The 12,095-nt window shown below is 51.8% G+C and overlaps 1 protein-coding gene across 2 annotated transcripts in view; it reads left to right on the forward strand.

Moving 5' to 3' along the window:
* Sptbn4 (spectrin beta, non-erythrocytic 4) overlaps nucleotides 1-12,095 on the forward strand; it is an 87,766-nt gene that overhangs the window by 28,143 nt on the left and 47,528 nt on the right. For both annotated transcript variants that reach the window (XM_059279487.1, XM_059279497.1), the window contains exons 11-15: nucleotides 563-865; nucleotides 2,762-2,912; nucleotides 6,244-7,177; nucleotides 8,360-8,497; nucleotides 11,134-11,884. In XM_059279487.1, coding sequence (XP_059135470.1) covers nucleotides 563-865; nucleotides 2,762-2,912; nucleotides 6,244-7,177; nucleotides 8,360-8,497; nucleotides 11,134-11,884 — 2,277 coding nt within the window. The remainder of the gene's footprint in view (nucleotides 1-562; nucleotides 866-2,761; nucleotides 2,913-6,243; nucleotides 7,178-8,359; nucleotides 8,498-11,133; nucleotides 11,885-12,095) is intronic.

Here is a 12,095-nt window from a genome sequence, read left to right on the forward strand (position 1 = left end):
ACAAGTTCACAGGTAGACATACCACAGAGGAGGACAAAACTGGTGTGCAGAGTAACTGGGGAAGGTGGGACAGTTTCTAGAGTAACCAGGGAGGATGGGGCTAGTCTCCAGGGTAACAGGAGTAGGGAGTGGACCGATCTCCGGGGCAACTAGAATTGGTGTTCTGTTGTCTAGAGAAACTATGATGGGTCTGGTTTCCAAGGCAGCAGAAAGTAGGATTGATTTCTAGGGTAATTGGAGGTGGGCGGGACTGGTCTCCAAGGTAACAAAGGAGGATGAGACTGGTTTCTAAGGAAACTGACTAGGGTGAGGGTAGTCTCCAGGGTAACAGTGGGACTGATTTCCAGGGTAACCAGGGATGGTGGGGTTGGTCTCCAGGCTAACAGGGAAAGGTGGGCTGATGTTCAAGATAACTGGGAAGATGGGCTGGTCTCTGGGATAAAGAAGCTGTAGGTTTGGTCTCTTGAGACGATGAGGGGAGTTTCTAGGGTCATTCGGGGTCAAAGCAGCAGGTGGCCGGCTGAAGCAGCATGGTAGGTGTCTGTGGCCTGCAACTTCCCAGGACAACTTCGGATATGAACTGCCAGCAGTGGAGGCAGCCATGAAGAAGCACGAGGCCATTGAGGCAGATATTGCAGCCTATGAGGAGCGGGTTCAGGGCGTAGCGGAGCTAGCCCAGGCACTGGCAGCTGAAGGCTACTACGATGCCCGGCGGGTAGCAGCCCAACGTGACAGTGTCCTTCGCCAGTGGGCCCTGCTGACTGGGCTGGTAGGTGCCCGGCGGACCCGGCTGGAACAGAATTTGGCCCTGCAAAAGGTCTTCCAGGAGATGGTCTACATGGTGGACTGGATGGAGGAGATGCAGGTGAGGACCAGATGAGGGGTCTCAGAGTGGGGGGTCAGGTGTTTGGAGGACAGGGAAGGATGCAGACAGAGGGTTGACACAGAGGAAGAGGTGCATGAGGGAGAAGACAGAAGATAAAGAGGAAGCCTCAGGTCAGGGGAGATGTATCTCAGTTGGTACAGTGCTTGCCTGCCCTGGGTTCCACCCCCAGCACCACGTAAAACTGGGTGTGGCAGTGCACACCTGTACTCCTGGCACTCAGGATGCAGAGGGAGAGATCTGGAGTTCAAGGTCATCCTTAGCTACATAGAGAGTTCAAGTTAAAAAACCAAAACAAAAAAAGCCTGAATTGGTGGTGTACGCCTTTAATCCCAGCACTCAGGAGGCAAAGGCAAGTGGATCTCTGTTAGTTCAAGGCCAGCCTGGTCTACAGAGTGAGTTCCAGGAAAGCCAGGGCTACACAGAGAAACCCTGTCTCAAAAAACAAACAAACAAAACAAAACAAAGGGTCCAGCAAGGTGTCTCATCGGGTAAAAAGGTGTCTGGTATCAAGCTGGTGACCTGATTCAATCTCCAGGACTCATATGTAGAAGGAGAGAGCCAACTCCCCAAAATTATCCTCTGACATCTATACAAATGAGCGTGTGTGAGCCTGTGCACACAGTAAATAAGTAAACAAACGAGCGTGTGTGAGCCTGTGCACACACAGTAAATAAGTAAACACATGAGCGTGTGTGAGCCTGTACACACACAGTAAATAAGTAAACACACGAGCGTGTGTGAGCCTGTGCACACAGTAAATAAGTAAACAAATGAGTGTGCGAGCCTGTGCACACACAGTAAATAAGTAAACACATATAACAAAACAAAGCAGGGAAGTGCTGGAACCCACGTGGCAGGGAGAACTGACATCACGGAGTTGCTCTTTCACCTTCACAGGCATATTTTGGCATGAGTGCCCCCCAACGTCTTAAACACATGTACACACATGCACCACACACACACTCACACATACACATATACACACACCATAATACACACACACCACACTCACATACACACCACACACATACACTCACATTCACACATATTCACACACCACACACATACACACGCTACACACACACACCACACACACATACACCACACACACCATACACACACACCACAATACACACACACCACAATATACACACACACCATACACACACACCATACACACACACCACAATATACACACACACCATACACACACACCACACACACACTCACACATACACACACACACCACACACACACCACACACACACATACACCACACAAACACCACACACACACTACACACACACCACAATACACAAACACCACACACACACACCATACACACACACCACACATACACCACACATATACACAGCACACACACATACACACACACACATACACACAGCACACACACACACACACACACACACACCACACATACTCCACACACACACACACACACACACATACACACAAACACACCACACACAGAAAAGCAGACAAATGTCTGGCTACAGGGAAAACACCAGGGTAGAGTCAGTTTGGAAAAGAGGTATCTGCCAGAGATGGATGGAGAGGAAGGTAGAGACAGAGAGAGGAACAGAAAAGGATGGGGAGTAAAGAGAAGGAGGAGAAAGAGAGAAAGAGAAAAAAGAGGGAAGGTGGAGAGAGAGAGAGAGAGAGAGAGAGAGAGAGAGAGAGAGAGAGAGACTATGGCAGTAGCATGGAGACAGTGAGAGATGGGAACATTCTGGGACGCAGGATGACAGACACAGGGAGACCATGACAGGGACGAGAGTTGCCCTAGCAGTGTCCTGTGGCAAAGGCTGGTCCTGGCGATGCCGGTGTGAGCTCAGTGCTGTCTCCCGGCAGACTCAGCTGCTGTCTCGGGAATGTGGGCAGCATCTGGTGGAGGCCGACGACCTGCTACAGAAGCATGGATTACTGGAGGGGGACATCGCAGCCCAGAGTGAGCGGGTGGAGGCCCTCAATGCTGCGGCCCTGAGATTCTCTCAGCTGCAGGGTGAGTCTGGGGAATGGAGGGGATGGAGTCTTTCATGGTGATGCTAATAAAGGCAAAGAGGACTCCTGAGAGATGGAAGGAAGGAAGGGAGGTAGGGAAGGAGGGAGGAAGGAAAGAAAGAAGGGATGAAGGAAGGGATGAAGGAAGGGATGAAGGAAGGGATGAAGGAAGGGTGGGTCTTTCTGTTCTTGGAGGCATCTAAGCAGAGTCTAGGATTTCACTTGGTTAGGAAGATCATGTGGGTACCAATGCCAAGTGGAATGTTGGACCACCAAATTTTGTCCTGCTTTTCAGTTATGCAGAAATACCTCACTTGTTTTGAACATTAATGTGCTAAGCCTTTCACAACTCAATCTCAGTTAACACCAAAAAACAACAACAAATGTATAAAGAGCTAAGGATGTGCCAGGTGTGGTGGCGCACGCCTTTAATCCCAGCACTCAGGAGGCAGAGGCAGGCGAATCTCTCAGTTCGAAGCCAGCCTGGTCTACAGAGTTCCAGGATAGTCAGAGCTGCTACACAGAGAAACCCTGTCTCAATTTTTTTTTTGTTTTTAGATTTATTTCTTATGTATATGAGTGTCTCACCTGCATGTATGTATGTATGTACCTCATACCTGCTTGGGTACCCTTGTAAATCAGAAGAAGGCATTGGATCCCCTTAAACTGGAGTTATGAATAGTTGTGAGCTGCCATGTGGGTACTAGGCATCAAACCAGGGTCCGAAGTGCTCTTGACCACTGAGTGATTTTCCAGCCCCTCATGACTGAGCATCCCATTCATTCTTATTTATATAGGAGTGGAGGCTTTTGCAGTTAACAATAGCATTATTTACCTTGGCCAGCTGAGGGGATGTGGGGGTCATTGTGGTTGGCACAGCCACCTTGATTTTGTCTGTGCCCTGGATTGATTGTGAGTGGGTTCGATTTTGTTCTACTGCACTGTGGTCAGGGGATGACCTCGTTGATGGTGTTCCGATACTTGATTGATGTTTGCCAGCCGGCCCCGAGTGCTGGCAGCCTCTTCTTTGGTGAGGAAACAGAAGCCTAGACCACAGAGCTTGCAAGATGATGGGGGAGTTTCTCATCTTATTGGGCATGTGCTACCTCCTAAGAGTAAGTTTGGGCTGGGGATGTGGCTAAGTGGGTAGAGGTCTAGCCTAGCATGCCGGAGGCCCTGGGTTCTGTCCTTTGCACCCACAAACAGTGCAGTGGTGAATGACTGTAATCCTTGCACTTGGAAGATGGAGACAGAAGGATTGGAAGTTTAAGGACACCCTTAGCTACATAGAGAGTTCAAGGCATTTGGAGTGATTTGACAACTTCCTATCTCAAGAAAAAAGGAAGGAAGGAAGGAAGAAGGAAAGAAAGAAAGAATGGAAGAAAGAAAGGAAGGAAGGAAGGAAGGAAGGAAGGAAGGAAGAAAGAACAGGCTGGAGAGATGGCTCAGAGGTTAAGAGCACTGACTCCTCTTCCAGAGGTCCTGAGTTCAATTCCCAGCAACCATATGGTGGCTCACAACCACCTAATGAGATCTGGTGCCCTCTTCTGGTCTGCAGATAGAATACTGTATATATAATAAATAAATAAATCTAAAAAACAGAAGAAGAAAGAAAAGAAAAGAAAGAAAGAACAAACATTGAGGGTTTTTCCCTAATCCTGGTGGATGTCCTGATCTTGACCCAGACTCCTGTCACTCACATCACTCCCCCAGAGGCTGTTGGGCCCTCTCTTGCCTTAGGGATGAATGTCCAGGAGGCCTCCTCTATCCTCTTCTTGTGGTTTCCCAGATGACCAGTAGTAGCACTGAGGATACAGCAAAGAGGCCGATGTGGGCTGTGTTGCCATGGTGATGATGCACTATGGATCCAGAACATGCTCTTGATCGACCTCATCCCCAACCCCTTTTTCAGTACTGGGCACTGGACCTAGGGCTTTGGACACACTGAGTGGATGGTCTGCTGATTAGCTGGCTCCCAGCTGCTCACGGGCGGCCTCTGAGCTATAGGCATGCCTCCCTTTAATTTTTCATTTTGACACAGGGCTCACTAAGTTGCTCAGGCTAGCCTTGAACTCACGTGGTAACCCAGGTGGTTTCCTAAATAGCTGGGCCGATTGGCCTGGCTTTAAAGATCTTTTTAAAGACTGATTTTACTTTTGTGTGTGCATGTGTGCCTGTGTGAGTGTGGGTGTCTGTGGAGGACAGAATAGGGCATCGAATCCCATGTGGCTGGAGTTACAGTCAGTTGTGAGCCACCCAACATGGGTGCTGGGAACCCAACTCAGGTCCCTTTGGAAGAGCAACAAGTGCTCTTAACCACTGAGCCATCTTTCCAGCCCCTTTTTAATTTTTTAATTTTTTGACAGAGCCTTGCTATGGAGTCCAGGCTGGCTTTGAACTTGCAATCTTCCTGCTCCCACCTTCCGAGTTCTGGGATTACAGGCATGCACTGCTGGCTGTATTCGGTCCATCAAGGAAAGGTTGACTGTGATCTGTTAAATGAATTTCACAGTTTCTCTTCTTATGAATTAGGGACTCAGGAGGAAGTCGAAATATTTGAGGAAAAACGTTCATGGGACGGCAATGGTGCCACCCACACACCTTTAATCCCAGTACTAGGGAGGCTAGTGCCAGATGGACCTTGAGAGTTTGAGGCCAGCCTGGTCTGTATAGTGAACTAAAGGACAGCCAGAGCTACCTAGTGAGACCCTGTCTCAACAAAACAAAACAAACAAAAAACCATGCTACCTGGACTGAGTCCACTAGGTTGATCTCAGTCTGTGGGGAAGGCTTTGCCCTGGAGGAGATTGGAATGGGGGGCGGGCTGGGGGGAAGGTGAGGGGGGCGGGAGGGGGGAGAACAAGGGAATCTGTGGCTGATATGTAGAACTGAATTGTATTGCAAAATAAAAATTAAAAAAAAACCATGTTAATTAATAGATTAGGCAAGAGGAGAGGAGGAATCCTGAACACTTCCAGAAGGACATTTGGCCCAGTTCCCCGGGAAACAGAGTTCACATTCTCGTATACACGTCTGAGATGCTTGGAATCCATCAGTCAGCTGCAAGTCACCCCATTCACTGGGCTCTGCCCTGTATGGAATGGTGTAGAATGCGATAGTTAATGAAGGAGATAGCCTTTACCGGCCCCCAGGGAACCATTACCCCAAAGAAAGACTAAACAGTTGGTGACATTCCACGGTAGGAAGAACGAGGTTGTCGGTGAGAGGTCTGAGAATCTAGTGCTTACTCTAAGCTTGGAGTGTCCGGGAAGCCTTAGGAGGGGGTGACATGGGCTTACATCTCTTCCTATTCTCTCCTTCCCCTGTCCCAGGCTATCAGCCCTGCGATCCTCAGGTCATTTGCAACCGCGTGAACCACGTGCACGGCTGTCTGGCGGAGCTGCAGGATCAGGCGGCACGGCGACGAGCAGAGCTGGAGGCATCGCGGAGCCTGTGGGCGCTGCTCCAAGAGCTGGAGGAGGCGGAGAGCTGGGCGCGGGACAAAGAGCGCCTCCTAGAGGCCACTAACGGCAGTGGCGGCGCGGCGGGCACGGCGGGGGGCGCGCACGACCTGTCCAGCACCGCTCGCCTGCTGGCGCAGCACAAGATCCTGCAGGGCGAACTGGGTGGCCGGCGGACGCTGCTGCAGCAGGCGCTGCGACGCGGAGAGGAGCTGGCTGCGGCGGGTGGCTCCGTGGGTCCGGGCGCTGAGCCCTTGCACTTGGCCAGCCTAGCGGAGCGTGCAGCGAGCGCTCGGCGTCGGTGGCAGCGGCTGGAAGAGGCGGCGGCACGCAGGGAACGAAGGTTGCAGGAGGCGCGGGCTCTGCATCAGTTCGGCGCGGACCTGGACGGGCTCCTGGACTGGCTTCGCGACGCGTACCGCCTGGCAGCCGCCGGCGATTTCGGTCACGACGAGGCGTCCAGCCGTCGCCTGGCGCGCCAGCACCGCGCTCTCACTGGCGAGGTGGAAGCGCATCGCGGCCCTGTGAGTGGCCTTAGGCGCCAGCTGGCGACACTGGGAGGAGCCAGTGGGGCCGGGCCGCTGGTGGTGGCGCTGCAGGTGCGCGTGGTGGAAGCTGAGCAGTTGTTCGCCGAGGTGACCGAGGTGGCCGCGCTGCGACGCCAGTGGCTTCGGGACGCGCTCGCCGTGTACCGCATGTTCGGCGAGGTGCACGCGTGCGAGCTGTGGATTGGAGAGAAAGAGCAGTGGCTGCTGGCCATGCGTGTACCCGATTCCCTCGACGACGTTGAGGTGGTGCAGCACCGGTGAGCACGCATGTGGAAGACCCCCATGGCCCCTTGCTCACGCACACAACCTCACATGCTTTGGCTCAGCAGTTCACATGGGGGCACCAGCTTTATCCTTCATCAGATTTGTGACTGCCTTACACTCTGGACCTCGGTTTGCCCGTGCCTACGTCTCCAGCTTGTGGTGAACAGGAAATGAGTTCACTGGTGTGAAACACCTAGCAAATGCTTTCGGGGTACAGAGTCTCCCACAGCCCTTTGCTGTTGTTATGAGGTTTATATTCACAGAATACATATTGACAGACCCCTCCAACCTGGCCCATGCCTGAGACTCCCAGTAAGACAGATGTCATCTCCTAGCTACTAAGGTGGCTTCCTCCCTGGAGCACACCTTTAATCCCAGCATAGGCAGGCAGATCTCTGTGAATTCAGGGCCAGCCTGGTCTACATAGTGAGTTCCAGGACAGCCAAAGTTACAGTGAGATCTTGCCTCAAAAATTAAAAATAAAAATAAATCAATAATCCTGGCCTGACATATGGTAGGGCAGATTGAAGGAGGCGACTGTGGCAGTTGAGTTGGGGAGCAGATCAGGAGGCAAGTAGATAGAGACTGTGGGGAAATTATGATCTGGGGCAGTTATCCAAAATAAGGTCTAGAGGTCAGGGGCTTGGGAGTTGTTTGGGGCTGTCCCTGAGTGAGGGATTCAGAGGAAGACTAAGTTGGAAGGGAGATGCCAAGGACAGTTTGAGTCACAGTAGGTGTGAGACCACCAAGGATGTATGTAGCCAGCCATAAGGTTGAAGACAGATTCAAAAGGGAATGGTTGAGGTTGGACATGGAGATGTGGAGGGCCAGCATTCAGAGGTGAGGATGGGTGTGGTGATTCAGGGACAGTGTGATGACAAGTCTAGAGGACCAGACCAGGATGGAGTGCTGAGTGATCTAACATTGCAGCAGCCTGCACACAAACTAGAGCCCGTGCTGGTCAGGGAGGCATGCACGCCTGGGCTCAAGGTCGTCCTCAGCTACATGTGCAGCTATGCTTCACCATCAGAGAGAGAGAGAGAGAGAGAGAGAGAGAGAGAGAGAGAGAGAGAGAGAGAGAAATTCCTGCAAGGGAAACAGAAATGGTGTAGGAACCTATGACCAAAAGTGAGCTGCTTCCTGCAGACCTCTGATTTCTCCACCCTCTTCTGCAGATTTGAAAGTCTGGACCAGGAGATGAACAGTCTGATGGGACGAGTCCTGGATGTGAACCACACGGTTCAGGAGTTGGTGGAAGGAGGTCACCCCAGCTCAGATGAGGTGCGCTCCTGTCAGGACCACCTCAACAGCAGGTAGGTGGGGCCTGGGCGGGAAAGTCCTTCTTTCTGTCAATGCCTTCGCTTTGAAAGCCAAAGCTGTGTGATTTCACCCCTCCTGGGGTTTCGACGTGAACCTTGTAAATCAGGAAAATCTTTTTGAGAGGGGCACACTTGTGTGCAGTGCCTGTAGCGGCCACAAGAGGACATTGGATCCCCTGGAGCTGGAGACACAAGTGGTTGTGAGCTTCTCAATGTGGGCGCTGGAAATGGAACTGGGGTCCTCTGTGAGAGCCGTATGAGTTCTTAACCACTGAACCATCTCTTCAGGCTCAAGGACAACCATGGCAAAAAGGTAATACACAGCCAGTGCTGGTGGTGATGGGTTAATATGGAGCTGCAGCCCATTACCTTGGCTGTTCACTGGTTTGCTCAGAAAGAGTTTATGGGTTGCTATTATTGGCCAGGAGTTTTCCCACACACTTTATCTTGTTTGGGGGTTCTTATTTACTTGTCTATTACTTTGGTTTCTTGAGGCAAAGGCTCCTGTTGCTCAGGCTGGCCTTGAACTCACTGTGTAGCTGAGGATGACCTTGAACTCTTGGTCCTCTTTCTTCTACCTCCCAGGTACCAGCATTACAGGCATACCTGGCTCTATGTTTTGCTATTTATTTATTTATTTATTTATTTATTTATTTATTTATTTATTTATTTGAGTCAGGGTCTCACTATGTGGCACTGGCTGTCCTGGAACTTGCTACATAGATCAGGCTGGCCTCACCTCGAACTCACAGAGATCCACCTGACTCTGCCTCCCAAGTGCTGGGGTTAAGATGTGTGCCACCATACCTGCCTCTGTTTCCAGTGCAGCCTTGAACTCACAGAGATCTGGATGGATCTCTGCCTCCTGAATGCTAGGATTAAAGGTGTATGCTACCATTGCCTGACTTCTATGTTTAATACAGTAGCTGGCTGTAGCTGGAAAATTTCTCTCCAGCTCCCACCAAGCCCCGGCAGTCCCTTAGCCCACTTATAAAATAAACATACAGACTCTTATGTTTGGCCATTAGCTTGGCCATTAGCTCAGGCCTATCATTGTCTAGCTCTTACTCTTATATTTAGCCCATTTCTATTAATCTATACTTTGCCACGTGGCTCGTGGCTTATCGGTACCTTACATCTTCCTTGTCCTGGCGGCAGCTCCAGCAGTCTCTCCATCTGCCTTTCTGTTCCTTCCATTCTCCTCTCTGTTAGTCCCGCCTATACTTCCTGTCTGGCTACTGGCCAATCAGTGTTTATTTATACAGAGTGATATCCACAGCAGCTGGCTTTTTCCTCTGATCTTCAGATAAGCTTTATTGGGGTGCACAAATAAAATATCATTACAGTCCTGCCTCAACAACCAGAGACATCCCTGTATCCAGTCTCCCCAATCAGGAGACTGAAGCAGCAGGAACACCAGATTCAGGCCAGCCTGAGATAAAAACTAGAATCCTTCTAGAAAGGGATGGGGTATGGTGGAGAGACGGCTCAGCAGTTAAGAGCACTGCTCTTGTAAAGAACTCAGGTTCTGTTCCCAGCACTCCCATGGTGGCTCACAACCCTCTGCAACTCCAGTTCCAGGGGATACAACACCCTCTTCTTACCTCTGTGGACATGTGACTGGCAGTTGGTGCACACACATATGAAATGAGTACAGACCCCCCCCAAACAAACAAACAAACAAACCCCTCACCTATTTTATCTTACACGTGTGAGGGCCAGAGCAGGATTGACAGCCTCCTGTGGGCTCAGCATTTGAGAGGCGGAGCTAAGGGTTCCCTGGGGCAAGCTGACTAGCCAGATAGCCAGAATTGGAGATCTACAGGTGCGGTGAGAGACCCTGCCTCAAGAAATCAAATGGAGAGCGATTCAGGAAGCCAGTGATGTCAACCTCTAGCCTCTACAGGCTAATTCACGTGTATGTGCACCAGGACACACATGCAAATGTGCATACACAAGCACACACACACCACACAGCTGCAAAAACCAAATCTGAATAAATAAAGAGCCTGAGATATGTTGGCACAATTAATTCTTTTTTCATGGTGCTGTGGATGGAATCCAGGGCCTTGCGCATGGGAAGCAAGTGCTGAGTCATTGAGTTACATTCCAGACGGTAAAATACAATCATTTTTCATAATAGAAAAAAGTGGAAAGAGTAGCATTGTGAAGCGCGCACTCTCTTTTTTGTCCTCTTGTATCTATCCAAGGCTGGCCTTAAACTCAAGGCAGTCCTTCTGCCTCAGCCTCTGGAGTGCTAAGATTATAGGCGTGCACCACTCCATAAAGCTGTGATTCTCTGGCCTGTGACTTAAGGCAGGCAGCGGGGATCTCTGGTGTGCTTTCTGCCTTTAGTCGCTAATATGTGGACCCTGGAATTGGCGATTAAACTCCGGAAGAGAATGAGATGACAAATCGGATTCTAATATTATTATGAAGATAATTTGATGGCGCTGGAGCGATACATTGAGAGCTGCCGCTTTAAGCACTGTCCAAGGTGGAATCCTGTTTATCCAGGCACAAACCTGCAGTCTCCTAGGTCCCGTGGCTTTCGAGTGGCCAAGGAATGGATTTTACCCCAGGTGCATGGACCTCCACATTTGATCACCCTTTTTCCCGCCCCTGGACAGGTGGAACCGCATCGTGGAGCTGGTGGAACAGCGCAAAGAAGAGATGAGCGCCGTGCTGCTGGTGGAGAACCACGTACTGGAGGTGGCCGAGGTGCGCGCCCAGGTGCGCGAGAAGCGGCGCGCGGTAGAGAGCGCGCCCCGGGCGGGCGGAGCCCTGCAGTGGCGTCTGAGTGGCCTGGAGGCGGCCCTGCAGGCACTAGAGCCGCGACAGGCGGCGCTGCTGGAGGAGGCGGCGCTGCTGGCGGAGCGCTTCCCCGCCCAGGCGACGCGCTTGCACCAGGGCGCAGAGGAGCTGGGAGCCGAGTGGGGCGCGCTGGCCGGAGCGGCTCAGGCTTGCGGCGAGGCGGTGGCGGCGGCAGGTCGCCTGCAGCGTTTCCTGCGCGATCTGGATACTTTCCTGGACTGGCTGGTGCGGGCGCAGGAGGCGGCGGGCGCCGTCGAGGGGCCGCTGCCGCGCAGCCTGGAGGAAGCGGACACCCTGCTGGCGCGCCACGCCGCACTCAAGGAGGAGGTGGATCAGCGCGAGGAGGACTACACGCGCATCGTGGCTGCCAGCGAGGCGCTGCTGGCGTCCGACGGCGCGGAGCTGGGCCCCGGCCTGGCGCTAGACGAGTGGCTGCCGCACCTCGAGGTTGGCTGGCACAAACTGCTCGGCTTGTGGGAGGAGCGCAGGGAGGCGCTGGTCCAGGCGCACGTCTATCAGCTCTTCCTAAGAGACCTGTGCCAGGCGCTCGCAGTGCTGCGCAACCAGGTGCGGGTTCAGGTGGGGTGTGGGGTGTTTCCCGGGACCCCTAGATTTCTGTTTTATTCAAGATGGGGATAGAGAATTAAGGGAGACGTGGTTGTTTAATGGGAAAATTGAGTTTTGGACTGTGAGGGGGAGAGCAGGTGTGTGACAGAATTTAAAGGTTATGTTGAGTGGTGTGAGGTTTATGGAATTGGTTGTTTTGTTATTTATTTAT

This window comes from Peromyscus eremicus, chromosome 1 (genome assembly GCF_949786415.1).
Source record: "Peromyscus eremicus chromosome 1, PerEre_H2_v1, whole genome shotgun sequence".
NCBI lineage: Eukaryota > Metazoa > Chordata > Mammalia > Rodentia > Cricetidae > Peromyscus > Peromyscus eremicus.